Raw genomic sequence first — 17554 nt, forward strand, 5'->3', positions numbered from 1 at the left:
ATTCAATACTTTTTCTTTGCATTCTAGAATTCGTAGTCATGCGTTTATAATGTGATAAGCAGGACTACAGGACCCAAAATGCAACAAAAAAAATAACACATGGACTGACTGAAAGAACTACTAATCCACGCAAATTGTATAATTGAGAGCTCCGGCACTGGGTCTTGTTCTACGGACAGGATTTGGAGAAATACGTTCTTAAAAGGAAAATGGAAAAAGGCATACCATGTTGAGAAAAATAAGCGACATACACACACCTGATGAATACACAATCAGCGATTCACAAATGTAATCATGGAATACGATTTATATCAAACAGTGATTTTGGCATGAAAAAGCATTAATTAATTCAAAGCAAGTTTGTCTTTGTTAGTTTATTGTACTAAGTTTCGAACTAGCTCCTCTAAAATGACTCTCCCTGAAACAAAAACAGAAGCTCAAATACGGTGTCTGTTTCATGGAAAGGGTGGTTTACTAACCTTCATTTTAACTTCTTGGTCTGGCCCCTCCCCACGCGACCTTTCCCGTGGTACGCTCTGACACCTGATAAGAAGGCGGCGTGGGCGAGTAACTAGACTGTTTTACTGCTCAGTGGGGATGAATCAAAGTGAGGTGGAGAGACGCGGCACCCAGCAGCAGGAGGAGAAGCACGACCAGGATGTGGGGCTCGCAGACCCCGCCGCCGCTGTGGAGCAGGGCTCGGACCAGCGGGCCTGTCAGTGCTCAGAGGGGAGGGAGGAGACCCTCAAAGGCTGCTGCCCCGCGCCCTCCCCGGCGTGCCTGTTACTCCTCAGTGATGAGGTGCTGCTGCTGGTGCTGCGGATGCTGGACCCCTTCTCCCTGCTGCGGGCCGGCTGCACGTGCACCGCGCTGTGGCGCGTCTGCTCCACCGCCTCCCTCTGGCGCAAGCACTGCATGGTTAGTCCCGCACGAGAGTATGGTGTTAACTGCTGTAGACGGGTTTAAGTGGGCTGGGTTCTGCCGGTACTCAGCACCGGCAGTTCTAAAAAGCAGGTGCGGAGACGTGTAATATCGGGCTCTCCATTTTTTGTTATAAGTTAGCGAATGCGTTAATAGTTTTATAACGGCAGCTGCATGTCCGCTTAGTTCACTAGGGAACGGGCTATTGTATCAAACCGCGCTTCCTTAAGGGCTAGCGCAGCGATGTATACCTGGCAAGTGTTTATGAGGAACGATATTCGTTTTTAAGGGCCATGTGTTATTTTCCCCCATTACATTGCATTGTGGGGCGTGTAGTTTTCGTTTCCGGTTATGTGTACGCCTTGATATTGGCCATTGCCTAAAGGTCCAGGACTGGTTACAGGGCGGGTCCACTCGCAGTCTTGCATGATAAACGATCGCCAATATTTTCGGAAACAGCTGAAAAGTAATGGTTTAGAATGCTGCATTGGTTAGATGGTCCGCGCTAAAGATGCACGCATTCCTCAAAGAAACCACGCAGGTGGCGGTGTGCGCGGCGCTGTGCAAACGCGCTGATCAATTACATCACTGATCTTAAATTATAGATAAGAAACTTGATTTTTTGTTTTGATGTCACAGGAAGTGGTGATATTGCCTGTCAAGGGCATGTGGATGGGGGTCTGTGCAGCCACGCTTTGTGCCGCCTGCATGGATGAAGGTGAGGTTAGCTTCTGTTAATGGCGGGTTAGCGGCTTGAGTGGATGGGGCAGCTGCGAGGGACATCTGGGATCTGTGGTGGGCCCGATGTGCGTCTTGGTGGATCTGTGAAGTTGTGGGTGTCGAGGGGCGAGTGGGTTGCAGAAGGGATGGCTTGTGAGGAAAGGAAGGCCCTGAGAGAGAGAGGCAAGGACAGTGATGCAGGAGTCTACTGTGGTGGATAACCATGCCAGGCGTGGGAGAGTTTTGGCGATCAGTCTTGCTCGAGTGTGTTTCGTGCAAATACCTGTGGGACTTTCCAGTCAGGATCTTGGAGAGCTAGAAAGTTGTTTGTGTGCTGCATGCATTCGCTAGCACCAGGCAAACTACAACTGGTGTAGACATCTAATTAAGCAGCTTCCCTTCTTTGGTGCGGATCAGTTTCAGGCCTGCGCAAAGCTCTGAAGTCTTGCTCACCGGCTGCTATTCATTCAAGCCCGATGGTTCTCTTCCCTGGGTTCCCCCCGGGAAAAGGCTCGTCCTCTTTCCATCAATTGGTTCTCTTCAAAGGGAAGCTTCTAGTCAGCTCAGTGAATGAATGACTGTGCACAGCAAAGCTAAACATGTCAGCCTGGGGAGGGATGACTTATCCAAGAACAACTGACTGCGTGATAGTGTGGAAAAGGCTGCTTTAATAAAACGGGTGCACACGCTTTATACCTACCTCGACTCTACCCTTTACATAGTAACTCAATCTGGCCTCCCTATACATTTTTATAACTTTCCAAATCCTCTTCCCCTCCCCTAAGCAACTCTTCCCAACCAAACACAATCCAGTTCCAGCTCTCCTGACTCCAACTCCCTGCATCCAAACCTCGTGCATACAGCACTGTTGCCACTCATTCCATTAATAAACTCTGCCCCCCTAAACTTCAACTGGGTCTAAACATGATCAATGTTTTTTGCAATAACTCTTGAACTTGTGTACCAAACTGACACCAGACCCACCCCCCGCCCCTCCCTTCCCCCACATAAAAAATGTGTACTTTGCCAACCGGCAAATGCAGCATCTCCACCAAAACACTTCGTACCTGCATCAAATACAGCCCCCCCCCCCCCCCCATAGATGGACAGATGTACCCTGTCGTCATAAAAAAAAAACCTCCAGTAACTCGTATTTGATATCAGAATGTTCCATAAATATCAATTCCTCCGCTTCGCAAAACTTCCGCAGTTTTCTATTCCCTTTCCTTTGTTCCCTGTCAATAGCCCAGGTTTCTTTGCCCCACCAAACTCCTCTCAGCATTAACTGACAGAGCAACAGTGGTACCATACCAAAACACTTTTATTTGCATCAAATCTTCCTTATGTTCTTCACCAGCCCTTTTAACTGCACTAAAAAAAGTCTCCCGGGTGCAAAACCAGGAGGCTGCCCTTCACCAAAACATTTTGTTGTTGACCTTCCATGCCACCTTGCTGACTGAATGTGCCCCTCTGGGGACCACACTGAGTAAGCATGTGCTCCACCGCACTTGGAGCAATCAAGCCGATATTAGCAATGCTCCCACAAACAATGTCTCCAATTGCTACCAAGGCATGCCCGCTCCCCTCTTGTCCCCGACCTGCCCCATCCAAACTACCTGGGTGGGATGCCCTCGCACGGGCTTGTAGGCCAGCCACTAATTTTATAGGCCGATGGGGCTAACCGCTTGGGCGTCGTACTCTGAAGAAACCACTCAATGTCTAGCTGTCCCCAAAACTCCATCTTTAATTTCAGCGAGCACCACACCTTCCGCGGATCTCTGCTTTGTCTCTCTACATGTGGGCCACCCGCTGCCTGCAGGGCCCCCTCTGCTAGCAGGTCCAACCAGCCTGCCTCCTTTAATACCTGCAGAGCCTGGCACACACTCTGGTTAAGCCATGGCTAATACCAAATTTCTAAACTGTGTAAAAAATCCACTGTACAGCAAATGAGCCACTAATCGAAACCATTAACAAAAAATGTTAAACTGTCCCTAACAGCTGGGGTGTACCACAAATGGCAACGAAACCTAAGTGACCTATACCTAAACAATGCTTCTAAGCACTTCCCTAAGACCCCGGGACCAGTCGGGCTGCCCCTCGCTCCTGGACCCTACCACCTGCCTCAAGGTTTCCGGGAGGGTAGGGCATTCTGCCCACCCTCCTAAAACCCTAGAACAAAACCTAAAGGGTCGGATCACAAAACATTGACTGAACCCAGTGGTCTAGGTGGGCGAGATCTGAGGCGCACAATGTGCCCACACTTTCCTAATTTAAGAACAAGCATTGGCATAGCCAAAAGGTCTCGCCTTTGGGACCATATAAGTGTTTAGCCATGCAACAGTTGATGTTGCACCAAGGCTATTGTGCTGCATAACCAAATACTTATAAGGTCCCAAAGGCGAGACCTATTGGCTATGCCAATGCTTGTTTGTTCTTACCTTCATAGTCTGCAGTCTGATGGTGTCCTGGCTGCAGGTGTGCCGAGAGCTTGTTTGCAAGATAAGCAGGGGTGCTGGTTGTCATGATAGGTGATAATAGATAACTCCACACTGTTCTGTTGCAATGGATGAAAAAAGGTTGGAGACTGATTGGCATACAGTGAAGCAGTAGTTAAATAGCCAATCTCACTTAGGGGTTGTATCAAGGTCATAACCCCTTGATGCACCACCTAAGTGAGATTGGCAACAATATCAAATGCTGTCAACTTGCCAAGTAGTACCAACGCTGCTCACTTCTGTCATCCACAATTTGCCTAAAGGCTTCCACTGCAGGCAACAGCACAGTTTCGGTCCCGTCCCAGGCGAAAGCCCAATTGTCAGCTGTCTAAGGCATCTTTCTTTTTTGATCTAACTGGATAGCTGCTCAGCCTCCAGAGACCGAGATCTCCTCATTTCACGCACCCATCATGTACCTTCCTCTTCACTTCAAAGAATCCGAACGCTTCAGCTAGGAGGAACCTACCCTGCATGCTAGTGAACAGCAGTTGAAAAACCCGCTGCAGAGCTTGCAGCGAAAACTAAATTTCCGATGCAAATGCTGCAGAAGTTGGAAGTCAATGGCAACAGCCATCTCATAATGAGTGAAGGATAACCGGCAGTTTAGCTGCGGTCGACTAGCTCAGAGACAATCACCCGAGGACAGCCAAAGTGCACAGAAAAAACTACATGGCAATCACAGGAGATGTGCTATATTAAAACTCATAGGTGATGTTGTTGAAATCCGATACCTTTCTATCTTGATGCACTGCAACAAGCACTGATAGGACGAAAAAATAGCACTGTACAATTTTTAAGTTAATTTTTTTATTTGATGTAAAAAGAACGAAAATATTCAAATTGTTTTCCAGGAATCTAGATGAAGTTCGATGTGTGAGCAGCAGACGCAAAGAATGCACAAAAATTATCAAAACCAAATCAGCTGACGGGAGATGCAAAAATAACCTAACTAGAGTGGCCTGGAAGATATATAAGCCACATCAAGTACCAAGATACTAGGTTTTGGGACTGATTTTTCACGCAGAATTGCGCTATCGAAGGAAAAGACAAATGGAAATTTTTTTTTTTCTATTAAAACAAAAAACGGAGCTAACGTAACATCTGAGCTCAGGAAAATAACTCTCTACCATTATAACTTCGCAAACCTCAAGACAGACACTGTAAGTTACCTACACTATTACTCTTGGTTGGTGTTTTACTGGTTGCCATTTGAAACAAGCGAAGCCATCACCTCCTCCTGACAGACTACTTTAGAGGTCAGAAAAAACAAACAGAACAAACCTCCGCGGCCCAGAGCAGTTGTTTTGAAGCACTCGTGCTTGCGTCAGTACTGTCCTGGGAGCGCGCACAAGAGGGGGGGAGCAGGGGGTGAGCCCGGGTGTGGTGCGCACGCAGTATGCTCTTTTTGAAGCACATACTCGTGGCACTCCCCTGAGTGCTCCCGCAAGGTCGATGCCGCCACAAACACGAATATGTGCTTCGGAAAAGAGCAGAACGACGGCTAAAGGTCCTCCTAAGCAGCGGATGAGCGCTGTGTAGGTGAGACCTAAAAACCGTTCCCCTACTGTTTTTTTGTAGAAAGACACCGTCCTAGGATGGTTAATTCTGAGAGATGAAATGCTTTAGCAGAAGTCTGAGGCAAGGCATAGAGCTAAACAAGCATTCCAGTCAGGGTTCCTGCTTCCTGAAATAAATGTAAATGTGCGCAACTGCAAATGTAAAGGGTGCTTGGAGCCAGAATTGACCTTAATTGATGGTATCATTTGAAGCCACCTTTTGACGCACATTTATTCTTTTTGAGTGATAATGCACTGGAGTTACCAGCTGAGCTGCAAAGTGGACAGTTCTAAAAAATAAACAAAAAAACAATTGCACTCCATGCAGTCTGGGTATCACGAAAATCTATATTTTGAAAGCACTTTATCTTAAACCTTTTTTGTGCATTTTGTAGCAGTCTATCTTATACTGTGTGTAATACAAGTTTAAAGTAATGACTTGCATATTCAGTGCTTTCGGTCACAGACTGGGAAGTCATAGCATTAAACATACACAAGTCACTAGTCTTTAACCACTGTATTATGAAAGTAGATTTGTGTGAATGTGGAACAAGTTTGTGGTTGTGATCTGTTGTGGTGTTTTGGGTTACTTTTTTATGCTGCCTTATTGCGATGTTGTAATTTTTGGCGCAGTCTGTTTTTACAGTTCATTGTTTTGTGGCATTGTTTGTTATAGGCTTTTGTTAGGTTTCTTTTGGAGATCTCAACAAAAGTGCTACGTTTCCAGCCAAAAGCAGAACATTCCTTTACACTTCCAGTCGAATCCAACCCTTTACTACAGGCTAAATTAGCAGAATACGGATGCTCCAGCTCTTCTACTAATTCAAACACCAGTCTGATCAGACTTGCAAATCCAGTGCTCGTTTGTGATACAGCTCAAAAGCTTTGACACACTTTTAGGTTGTGGAGCTGCGGTAGGGTATGGAGCCCCCTATCTTTGCTGGATATATTTTAGTTCTACCATTGACTAAAAAAAAAAAAATTTAAAAAAAAGTTATTTCTCCAGATAGTTCAAAAGACGTTCATTCCGCCCTTATGTTCCAGGAGCTGATGGAGGTGATTCTTGAACTGCATTTTATGAAGATGGATTTAGTCCTCTGTTTTTAAGTTTTAAAAGAAACTTTATTTGATGAAAAGATAAACCTAGTATAGTAGATAAAAACACAGTACATAATTATAGCGTAATTCATATAAGAGTGGGAAAAAGGAGAGGTGAAAGGAGGGAGAGAAACGGGGATAGTAAGGAGGGGATACAAACTGTATATTGGGTCTTATAATTAAAACACAAATTGTTACAATAATTCCTACTGTAATAACTTAAGTCTTTGGGTGATTCTATTCAGGAGGGAGGAACATGGCGTCAGCAGGCTAGCTGTTGCGGTACTCTGCTCCGAGTTCTAAGCTCTCACTAGAGCGCCACGCCCCCAGCAATGATTCGGAAATGCTGAGCGTGTGAACCTTTTCACCGGCGATCTCTGGGGTCTACGCTGCCGTTTTACGAGCCTGATCTCGTTCTTTCTGTATTTTCTTAGACTGGTGCATTGAGGTTTTGCTGTGTTCGCTGGCCCGCCCCATCCCACGTTGCATGTGTTTAATGTGCCTAGAGAAAGGCATTTCAGCCGCGCTGGAGCCTTATTTCACCTCACGGCCGGTCGGCGCGGCTCTGCCACAGGTATTGAACCTGTGGCATTTGGCCGCCCTGGAGCTTCGCCGCGGGAGGCGGGCGCGATATCTAAAGAGGGATCTCTTTGCCAACAGTCTTACCCGACGGAGAGAACCACCAAATGCTACAAAAGTGAGTGCAATTACCGGGAAAGCTGGGAAAGCAGGAAAAGCCCCACGAGCCACGTTTAAAATATCCACAGTACCTACGATCAGGCAAGGGAGGAAGTGGGTGCTGGCAAGGGGGGAGCACGAGGCTACGGATATTTTTCAGCTCCCAATAGCGCATCATCCTGTTTTGTTCCCTCCCAAATAAGTGAGTGGGGAGCCCACAGTGGTGTGGTAACCACAGAATTCATCTTAGAAACCACCCTAGAAGGAAGTATTCCTAGCAATTCTAGCCTTCACCTTCACCCTCGCCCTCAGCCCAGACAGCCCCCACCTCAGTGCCCTAGACTACCTAGACAACCTACATCCACAATTAGCAGGGGGCGGAGGGGGCGGAGTGGGTCAAGAGATTTTAGCAACATTAAGAGAGGCAGTCCAACGCGTAGTAAGGGGGGAAGACAAGTTAAAGATAAGGACAGGAATGGATGCGTAGCCTCCTCACCACAAACATTGGAGGCCGTAGTACCCATCCATGCTACCACTCAAGCCTTAACAAGAGCTAGCCATGAGTTTATACCTAAAGCATCTTCTCAATTAGATACAACATCGCCCATTAGAAATTCTTCCTATCTTCCTACCTCTCCACTGTGGTTAAGGCTAAACGTACCAAGAAGTCCAGGAAAACCGGTAGGCCTGTTTTAGACTTTGGTTCTAAGATCACGCCCTCATTGCGCACTTACTTTAAAGTTATACCCCAGGTCTTACATTTGGCCCAGAATAGCCTCTCCACAGTATCTACCCCCCCAGATACCTCAATGACTGTCTGAGTTAACCCAGGTTAACTCTACAGCTACCAGCTTACCTGAGGCACCACACCCTCTTCTTCCAGCGTTGGCAGTTCCCACCTTAAGTACCAGTCATAATGCACTATCCAGGGATCAGCGATTAATCCTTCCTGCCCTCATTAATCCGGCTGTTGAGGATGCAGACGTTTCTAACTTGGAAATACGCCATGAAGAGTGTGAAGATTCTGGGTGCCAGATGTCAGAGGGGCACTTGATCTTAATACCTAATGATGAGCAGCAAAATGATCTTCAGGCTTCTCTTCCTTTGGTTTCCAATGCCCTCCAGGCTTCCTCTTCTTCTATTCCTACTGCAAGTACACCTCCTGATCTCTCAGTCCCCTCATTATTGTTGATGTTCTCAAATCTATCTGCCGACATTAAAAGAGGGTTTGAAGAATCAACGATCATTCAGAAAGAGATCCGTTCATACTGTGAGACCTTAGACAAAAAGATAGATGGCCTCCTTACTAGAACTGGTGTACTGGAAGAGTCAGTCGCAGGGTTGTCTGTAGAGATGGACCGCGTAAAGGAGGAGATTGACAAGTTGAAAAATGTGGACTCAGCCCTAATAGACAGGATGGAGGTGTTGGAAAACAACGCGAGGCGAAATAATATCCGCATCCTGAATGTGCCGGAAGGCAATGAAGGGCAGGATATTAAGTCGTATATCATCCAACTCTAAAGAAGTCTCTCAACTTTGATCATTCTGAAGAGCTCCTCGCCACAGAGATCCAACGGATCCATAGAGATCCATTCAGACGCAACTCAGAGGATTAAGCCCCGTAAAATTCTAGTGAATTTCTACACCTATGCTTTAAAGGAATCTATCCTGAATCTGGCTCTTAAACAAAAATCACTTACAGGTTCTGGCTTCACCTACCAAGTAAGATCTGATCTGTCTAGGGTTACGCTAGACATACAATGGGAGCTGGGCAGGAGAATGGAGGCTTTTAGGTAATTAGGGGAGACTGTGCAGATGAACTTTCCAGCAGCCCTGAAGATAATGTTAAATAATAAGATGCATAACATCCGTTCAGTAGAAGCAGCTGATGATTTACTTAGGGTCATGGGGGGGGCAGCGGGGGGCTCAGTCTGATAGTTTGAATCGCCTGTTTGGGTGGCCTCTCTTCTTTTGCATGACCCACTTTATCCCCCCAGATCTCCATTTGCCTTCTTCCTGGGGAAGGTGTGAAGGGCATACCCATAACATCTCTAAAGTCAATAAAGTTAATAAAGTAGGAATAAGTTACAAAGGGAAGAGAGAAAAAGGGGAAGAATAGTGGAGATCAATAATGAAGGGGGGTAGGAGAGAAAAAAAAAGGGGTGAGGCAAAAAAGGAAGAAATTGGATAAGACAGGAGGAAAGGGAAAAAAAAGGAAAAAAGGGGGAAGGAAGAAAAAAAAGAAAAGAGAAAGAAAAGGGAAAAAAAAAAAGGATGGACTTTACTCTCTTAGGGTGTCTGGGTTTAGTCCCAGTATTTTTCTTTTTTTTTTTTTATTTAATTATTTGCCTTATTATGTAGGGCATAGAAGATTCTTTTTAAGTAATGTTTTCCTTTTTCTTTCACATTCCCTTTCTCCCCATAGCGGGGGTTCTAGCTCTCAGCAGTCCGTGAACATTTCAATCTTGACTCTTCCATCTAGCAGTGGCGCTTAGCCGAGGCTCAGACAGGGGCAAGGGTACCACTATCCGGACTGATCCGGCTAGACTACACAGGGGTTCCTCAGGGGTGGGGGGTGGGGCTCTCTAGGTTTGGGGGGCGGGGTGGGCAAAAATTCACTATAAAACTTTCCTCATTTTCTGCCAGGCTGATAATCCTTTTTTTTTTTCTTTCTTTAAAGTAAGGACAAACCATATATGTGGTTATAAGGGCCATAGGTCACCCTATTTTCCTATCCATCAGTATATATTGAGAAGGAATGGCTAACCTACGGATTTTTTCCTGGAATGTTAATGGTCTGTGCACCAAACCCAGAGCAAATAGGATTCTTCAATATCTACGTGATATGGATGCGCAGATCATCATACTCCAGGAGACACATTTAGCTAAAACGGTGATGCTTGAGATCGCAAACAAAAACAGATGGATAGATCAGTTAGTTTGTACGTCCCAATCTTCAAACACTAGGGGAGTTTCTATTCTTTTTAAAAAGGCGAGCAATGCTAGATTAATCTCGCAGAAAACTGATCCCGCAGGTAGATGGGCAATTGTCTCAGTGATCATAGGAGGTACATCTTTCACTATAGCCGGGTTTTATGGGCCCAATAGAGACGACCCCTCTGCTTTGGAAGCATTATTTTCTGAACTTCTGCACTTCCCTGAGCCTGTTATTCTAGCAGGGGATTTTAACATCGTGCTTGATCACTTATTGGATAAAACCCCCTCTAGTCGACAACAGGGGATGTCTAGGTCTAGAGCGTTCCTGCTTAAATGTATGGATCAATATGGATATATTGACATCTGGAGAGCAATAGCTGGTTTGAAACCTGGATATTCATTCCGAGATTTTAAATATAGTCATAGTTCCAGGATCGATTTTTTTTTTTTTTTTTTTTTTTTTTTTTTTTAACACAGCTCTCCGTGATTCAGTAAAAAATATCGTTTATCTTCCCTCTCATTTGTCAGACCACTCTGCTGTTCTGCTCGAGCTTGTGGATGTGATCCAATCTTCGACCAGGTCTTGGTCCTTGGATCGTTCCTTTCTTTCGTCACCAGATATATCTCTGAGACTAGACACAAAGGAATTTCTGCAAGCTAACATTGGTTCAGCCTGCTCCTCTATGGTATGGGACGCTTTTAAGTGTTTTCTGAGAGGGGTTATAATGAGCAAGACAGTATATCGTAGGAGGCAATGCACTCAGGAAGTCTCAAGTATAGAGGCTAATTTGACATTATTGCAGAATGAGTTAGACTCCCGCGGTGATGGCCCCAACTCCAACATATTGCGTGAGAAGCTCGTTGCTCCAAGGGGTGAATTGGCCTCGGTGCTCAATCAGCGTATTTTCCAGAGGTGGGAGGCGAGTAAACTTGCTCACTTTGAATTTGGAGAAGGGGCGGGTAAACTGTTAGCCTGGAAATCTAGAATGGCCAGGTCACGTAACAACATCAATTCCATCATAACCAGTGCTGGGAAGGTATTTTCTGACCTAGAGATAAGATCTGCCTTTAAAAATTTCTTTCAAAACATCTACCAAGAGGATAAAAACATCTCCCCTGAGAAAATAAAAGATTGGCTAAATGGCATTACGTTACCATCACTATCTTTAGAGCAGAGCTCCTTTCTGGAAAGTGCAATCACTGTAGATGAAGTTATGGGGGCGATTCAAAGCTGTAAGAGTGGTAAAGCGGCAGGGCCTGATGGCTTCCCCGCCGAGATATATAAACATCTTGTGGTAGAGGTTGCGCCTTTCCTTGCGGTATTATTCAATCAAATCCTGCAGGAAGGTGTTTTACCGCCCGCCTCTTGCAATAATGCCTCCATCACTCTCATCCTTAAGCCAGACAAAGTCGCAACTGACTGTGGCTCATACCGCCCAATCTCAATATTTAATGCAGATTATAAAATCTTTGCATCACTGCTGGCTAAGAGACTGGGTCAGGTCGCCCCCTCCGTATTTCATCTTAACTAGAAAGGCTTTGTTAGGGGTTGCCAGCTCTATGAGCTGACGTATGACCTTATAGGAGCTATAGACATGGCCATAAGTTCATCTTCACCTCTAGCTATCTTGACGTTGGATGCCGCCAAGGCCTTCGACAGGGTCAACTGGTTGAACCTGTCGGAGGCCTTGGAGAGGTTTGGCCTTGGTGGTGGTTTTCGCAGAGCTGTAGAGCTCCTGTACCATAAGCCCCTTGCATCCGTTTTGGTTAATGGAGGTCTGTCCGACCCTTTTACCATTACAAGAGGAGCGCGACAGGGATGCCCACTTTATCCGCTCCTTTTTGATATGTTTATTGAGCCTTTTGCCAAAAAATTAGAGAGGATAACAATATCCAATCCTTTAAATAATAGGGATTGGGAAAAAAGGGTGTCGTTATATGCTGACGACATCTTGATCATGACATCGGAGATTAGTACGGCATTCCCTGCAATTATTAAACTAGCTCTTGAATTTGGAAGTATTTCAGGATATGAGGTCAACTCTGCCAAAACTGAAATCATGGCATGGAACAGTGACCTTTCTTGATTCAATGAGCAAATGAGCAACAACTTGAGGTATCTAGGTCTTAGAATTATTAAAGATATAAATAAGATCGCCTCTATGAATTTTTCTATTGTTGCTAAAGAATGCCGGAAGTTAATGGGATCTTGGGTCCATCTCCCCCTAACAGTCTTGGGCCGTGCAAACTTAGTAAAGATGTCCATTTTGCCTAAGTTGACCTACATCTTTAACACCATTCCACTACATTTTGAGGCATTGCTCATTAATAAGATGCAGAGCGATATTTCCTCATTTATCTGGAAAAATAAAAATGTGAGGATAGCTTGGAAAAAAATCAGACGGCGCAGGGAGAAAGGTGGACTGGCTGATCCGGACCTCAAGATTTATGCTTGGGCCTTCCAGATGACACATGCTCGAATGTTGCTAAAAAATTCCATCTGCCCATGGAATAGGGAATATGTTTCCAGCCCTATTACAGGGTGACGGAGTTGGGCAGTCAAGCTTTCTATTTAAGTTTGGGGACCCCAAGTTTTAAAAAAAAATCAAGCTGAAGGTGCTCCATGGCTTAGCTAAAACCTGGTCTAACCTTAGGGCTGTTATCAAACTAGGGTATTTTTCAAATAGATCTCCAATATGGAACCTTCCATCCCCCCCTGGCTGGGCTAATGACGCCTTGGTAATTCCACTAAAGGATGCCGGTATTCAATCATTGGGCGATCTGTTTTTGGAAGGCTGTGTTTCCTTGGGAGTATCTGGTAAACAAGGTCGGTCCAAACCTTTCTAGATTGAAGTACATACAAATCTCAAGTTGGGCCCAGTCACATCCATCCAGTGCCCCTCGGAGCTTCAACATGCCCCTAGGAGGAAATAGCTTACTTGTGTCAACGTTGTTGGACAGAGCACCTCAATCTAAAGAAGTTTCCCTTTGGTATAATCTAATTTTGGACGAGATAGATGGGGAATTTCTTCTTCCTGATAATCTGTGGGGCACCTTACTGCCGAATGAAAATTTGAATGAACTCTGGCGTATGTCTTGTAACATCATGTGGGACCTGGTTAAGCCTGCCTGGCTCCGCAGAAATAATCTTTACGATCCACAGGGCATATTATTCTCCTCAGAGGCTCTCTAAATTTACTCCGGGAGTTCTGGTGGCATGTCCCTGTTGTGGTTTAGTCGAGGCTTCTAATGCCCACATGTTTTTTGAGTGCACCCATTTGTCACCTTTTTGGGATTCCATCAGCACTAAACTTTTTTCTGCCGTGGGTTTCACTGTCATTGTGGACTTGCGATTAGTAATATTTGGGACTGTGGATCAGAAGCGAAGTCCAGCAAAAGATCTTGTGTTTTATTCCATCCGGACGGCTCGAAGGGAAATATGTAAGCGCTGGAAAGAGACAACTCCACCTTTTCTATATGACTGGCAGTCGGCGATGCTACAAATCTCGAAAATAGACCTCCTTAGGTCTGGCAATCTGAGTAAAAGAGCTTTCTGGCACTTACTTGATTGGTCTCGATGACAGACTAGGGTTTTTTTTTTTTTTTCCCCCAGGTCCGATGATTATGAAGCCATGGTTTATTCTCCCTGCTAATGCCGCATGGCATTGATGCCAATTCTCCTGCGGATTTTAGCTATGGTGGAAGCGGTTTGTGGTTGACGTGTGTTGAGTCCATTACAAGATGTTAAGGTTGGCTGGACGCATGACATAGCTGTGAGGTCATGGTCAGCATTTATTTACCTTAAGACCTCTTCCAACTATCTGTTGAGTCAGCTTGTCAATGTCCTATATGCCATTCTTTTTGTTTTGGCCTACGCAAGTTTCAGCCTTGGTGAAGATGAGGACAAAAAAAATAAAAAATAACTTAGTCTTTGACCCAAAGATAAAAGGGGTTAGACACATGTGATTAAGTATTAAAATCAAGGCGTTTTGAATACTTACACATTTAGGAAATTAGTAATAGGTAATCGCAGTATGTCTCGCTTAATAGCAAGTGTGATTGGGTGAACATAAGCCCTATCTAGTTTATGGTTGTAGCAAATTCCATACCACCAAGCTTGAAATGAAACATTTGAAGTATTTTTCCATGACTTGGTAATTTGTTGAAATGCTACAGCTATAAGTAAATCGATGATGCAGACATTAGTATCGTGGGAGGCCCACACCTCTGAGATGCTGCCTAGAAAAATATGTGAAAAAGAAAGGGATACGGGGTATGGAAAATGTTGATTTGTTGCCACACTCTGATCCAGAAATTATGAATAGAGGGGCAAGTGAACAGCATATTTTTAAGATCTGCTGAAGGTGCAGGGCAAGACCAACAGGTAGAGGGGATGGTGGGATCTATATGATGTAATTTAGCCGTTGTGAGCAGAAGTCTATTTTATATGAAAAATAAAGTTTGGGTGGGGTTTGCTGCTCTAGAAGACTTCTTTATTTTGGTCCAGATTTTGTTCCATGTTAAAATAGGAAAAGATTCATCTAAGTCAGATTCCCAGTTACATTCTACCTTAGATTTATCTCGAGTGATGGGAATATCCCTTAATTTCTTATGTTTAGATGCCGAAGGGAAGGCTTGTAAAGATGGTATTGTGATAGGGGAGGAAACCGTAAAAGTAGGAGAGGGTATAAAAGCATTATGAAGCTTGAGCGGCTGTAATCAAAGACATATATTTGGAATTGTAAGAGGGAGGTAGAGAAACGGGATTGAATTACTGTAAAGGGGATACAGATACCATCATGAAAAAGTTGATGAGTCCATTTCAGTCCAAAATCTAACCAATCTTTCCATAAAAGGGTCCTGCTATGTTTATTGTACCAGATTGGGGATCGTAGAAATCTGGTACGCTCATCTAGACCACCGAATAAGAGGTTGAAAGATTTTATGGACATTTTTAAGAATAGGGAGGGGTAATGTTACTGGAGCATGGTATAAAGAAATGTATTCTTCAAAGGTAAAGGGGTGAAAAAGGAGTTTTCGATCTCTACCCACAAAGGTTGAAAATTAGTCATTCATATTCTTGGATAGGAAAAAAGAATGTTTAAGATAAAATGAGGTATGATGAGAGAAATCGGGAAAATTAACTACACCCATGTGTTTAGGTTATTTACGTTTGGAAAAAGACATCCTAGCTGTTTTGTTCTGCCATAAAAACTTTGAGAGAATACTGTAAATATTTTTAGAACAGGATTTTGGAATATTGATTGGAAGATTCGATAAGTAAAATACATTTTTTGGAACTAGCATCATTTTTATAGAGTCCAATCTACCCCACCAGGATAATGGGGGATGCCAGCATGTTGTGGAAGTAGTTCAAATTATTTGTAAATTCTTCAAATTCAACAGTGCCTTTAATAGAAGGGGTGAACCATAGACCTAGATATTTGATCTTAGTTGGGCTCCAATGAAAAGAAGCCAAGAAATCAGCGTGAAAGCAATGTTTGTTTAAAGGAAGGATTTCACCTTCATCAACGTTGAGTTTGTACCCTGAAACTAAAGCAAAATCCGATACTTCTGATAAAGTCGGTATGGAAGTTTGTGGATTGGAAATAAATAAAAGAATGGCATCTGCATATGCAGAAAGTTTTGAATGTTTTATCGCCATATGGGAAACCTGTGATAGCATTTTTCACACACATTTTTGTTAAAAAGGGTTCCTAGGCCAAAATAAATAAGTGGAGAAAGCGGACAGCTTTGTCGAACTCCTCTGTGAAGAGGAAAAGAGGAAGATACAAGGCCATTAGCCAGAATGAAATACATGGGAAAAGAATAGAGTAAGAAGACATAAGCAAGAAACTTGGGGCCAAAACCAAACAAGTGTTGAAAAAATAAACTGCCAATTAACCCTATCAAACGCTTTTTCAGCATCTTACGCAACAGCCACCAATTATTGCTTATGAGACTGAGATTTGCTAAGAGCATTAAAAAAGAGACGAGTGTTGTCAGATAGATGTTGGCCCTTAATGAAACCACATTGCTCTTTTCTAAATAATTTTGGTAGGATATTATCTAAACGAAGGACGAGAATTTTCGCAAATATATTATAATCTAAATTAAAGAAATGGGTCTATAGTTCTTACACAATATGTGATCTTTGTTTTCCTTAGGGAGAAGACGGATCAAAGCTTCCTGAAAAGAACCTTCTGATTTCTGGGATGATATTAAAAAAAAAAAAAAAAAAACTTATGCAATTTGGGAAGAAGAAAATGAGAAAAATATGTGAAAAATTCTATTGTAAAGCCATCGGGCCCAGGTGCTTTCCCTTTTTTAAGAGAATGAATGGCATTAAGAATGTCTTAATTTGTATATCTTCTTCCAAGGAAGAAAAATCCATCGCATGAGAAGAAGGTGGAGGAATAGAAGATAAATATTGTGAAATAGCAGTCGGTTGAGAAGGGGATTCAGGGGTATAAAGATTTTGATAGAAGTTAGTGAATTCTAGAAGAATATCTTCATTTTTATGGACTGTAGTATTAGATGAGGTTAAAATAGACTCTATTTCAGTGCGCCCTTTTCTAATCTTGAGATAATTAGCAAGAAGATTACCAGACTTATTCTGCGCGCTATAGTACTTAGCACTAGATTTAAGGAAGTATAAAATTGCAGGTTCAGTTGAGTTTATTAAGAGTTTGGCTTTGATAAGTTCATTCAGATCAGACTGAGTTTTCATTAAGTAGTAGGAACGTTCCAATTGTTTAATTTGTGCATCAAGTAATTGTATTAATATGGGAGGGTGTTCATCATTTTTGAGCTACGAAAGAAATAATGAAGTCTCTAGAGGCAGCTTTAAAAGTATCCCAAATAAGTTGAGGAAATAACTGAGGGGATTCATTTTCTGTAAAGAATATGGTCGCAAAATCAATCAAGGCGGGTGTAAATTTTGAGTCTAATGGAAGGGAATCATTGAATCTCCATCTTAGTTCCCTTGACGGGGTGGGGGGGGGGGGGGGAGTAAATCTAAACCTAAGGAAACCGGGGCGTGATCAGACATTAAAATGGATCCTATATCTGAATGAGAAATGTGTTGAGTAAGGGCTTTGGAGATAAAAATATAATCTATCCGGGATGGAGATGAATGCACTGGTGAGA

At 43.6% G+C, this 17554-nt stretch overlaps 1 protein-coding gene across 1 annotated transcript in view; it reads left to right on the top strand.

Annotated features, from left to right (window-relative positions):
- Positions 1-568: 568 nt before the first annotated feature.
- LOC146817828 (uncharacterized) overlaps positions 569-17554 on the top strand; it is a 146500-nt gene continuing 129514 nt past the window's right edge. The window contains exon 1 of the mRNA XM_085609247.1: positions 569-918. Within this exon, the coding sequence (XP_085465373.1) occupies positions 598-918 (321 nt within the window). The 5' untranslated portion in view covers positions 569-597. The remainder of the gene's footprint in view (positions 919-17554) is intronic.

This window comes from Triturus cristatus, chromosome 6 (genome assembly GCF_964204655.1).
Source record: "Triturus cristatus chromosome 6, aTriCri1.1, whole genome shotgun sequence".
NCBI lineage: Eukaryota > Metazoa > Chordata > Amphibia > Caudata > Salamandridae > Triturus > Triturus cristatus.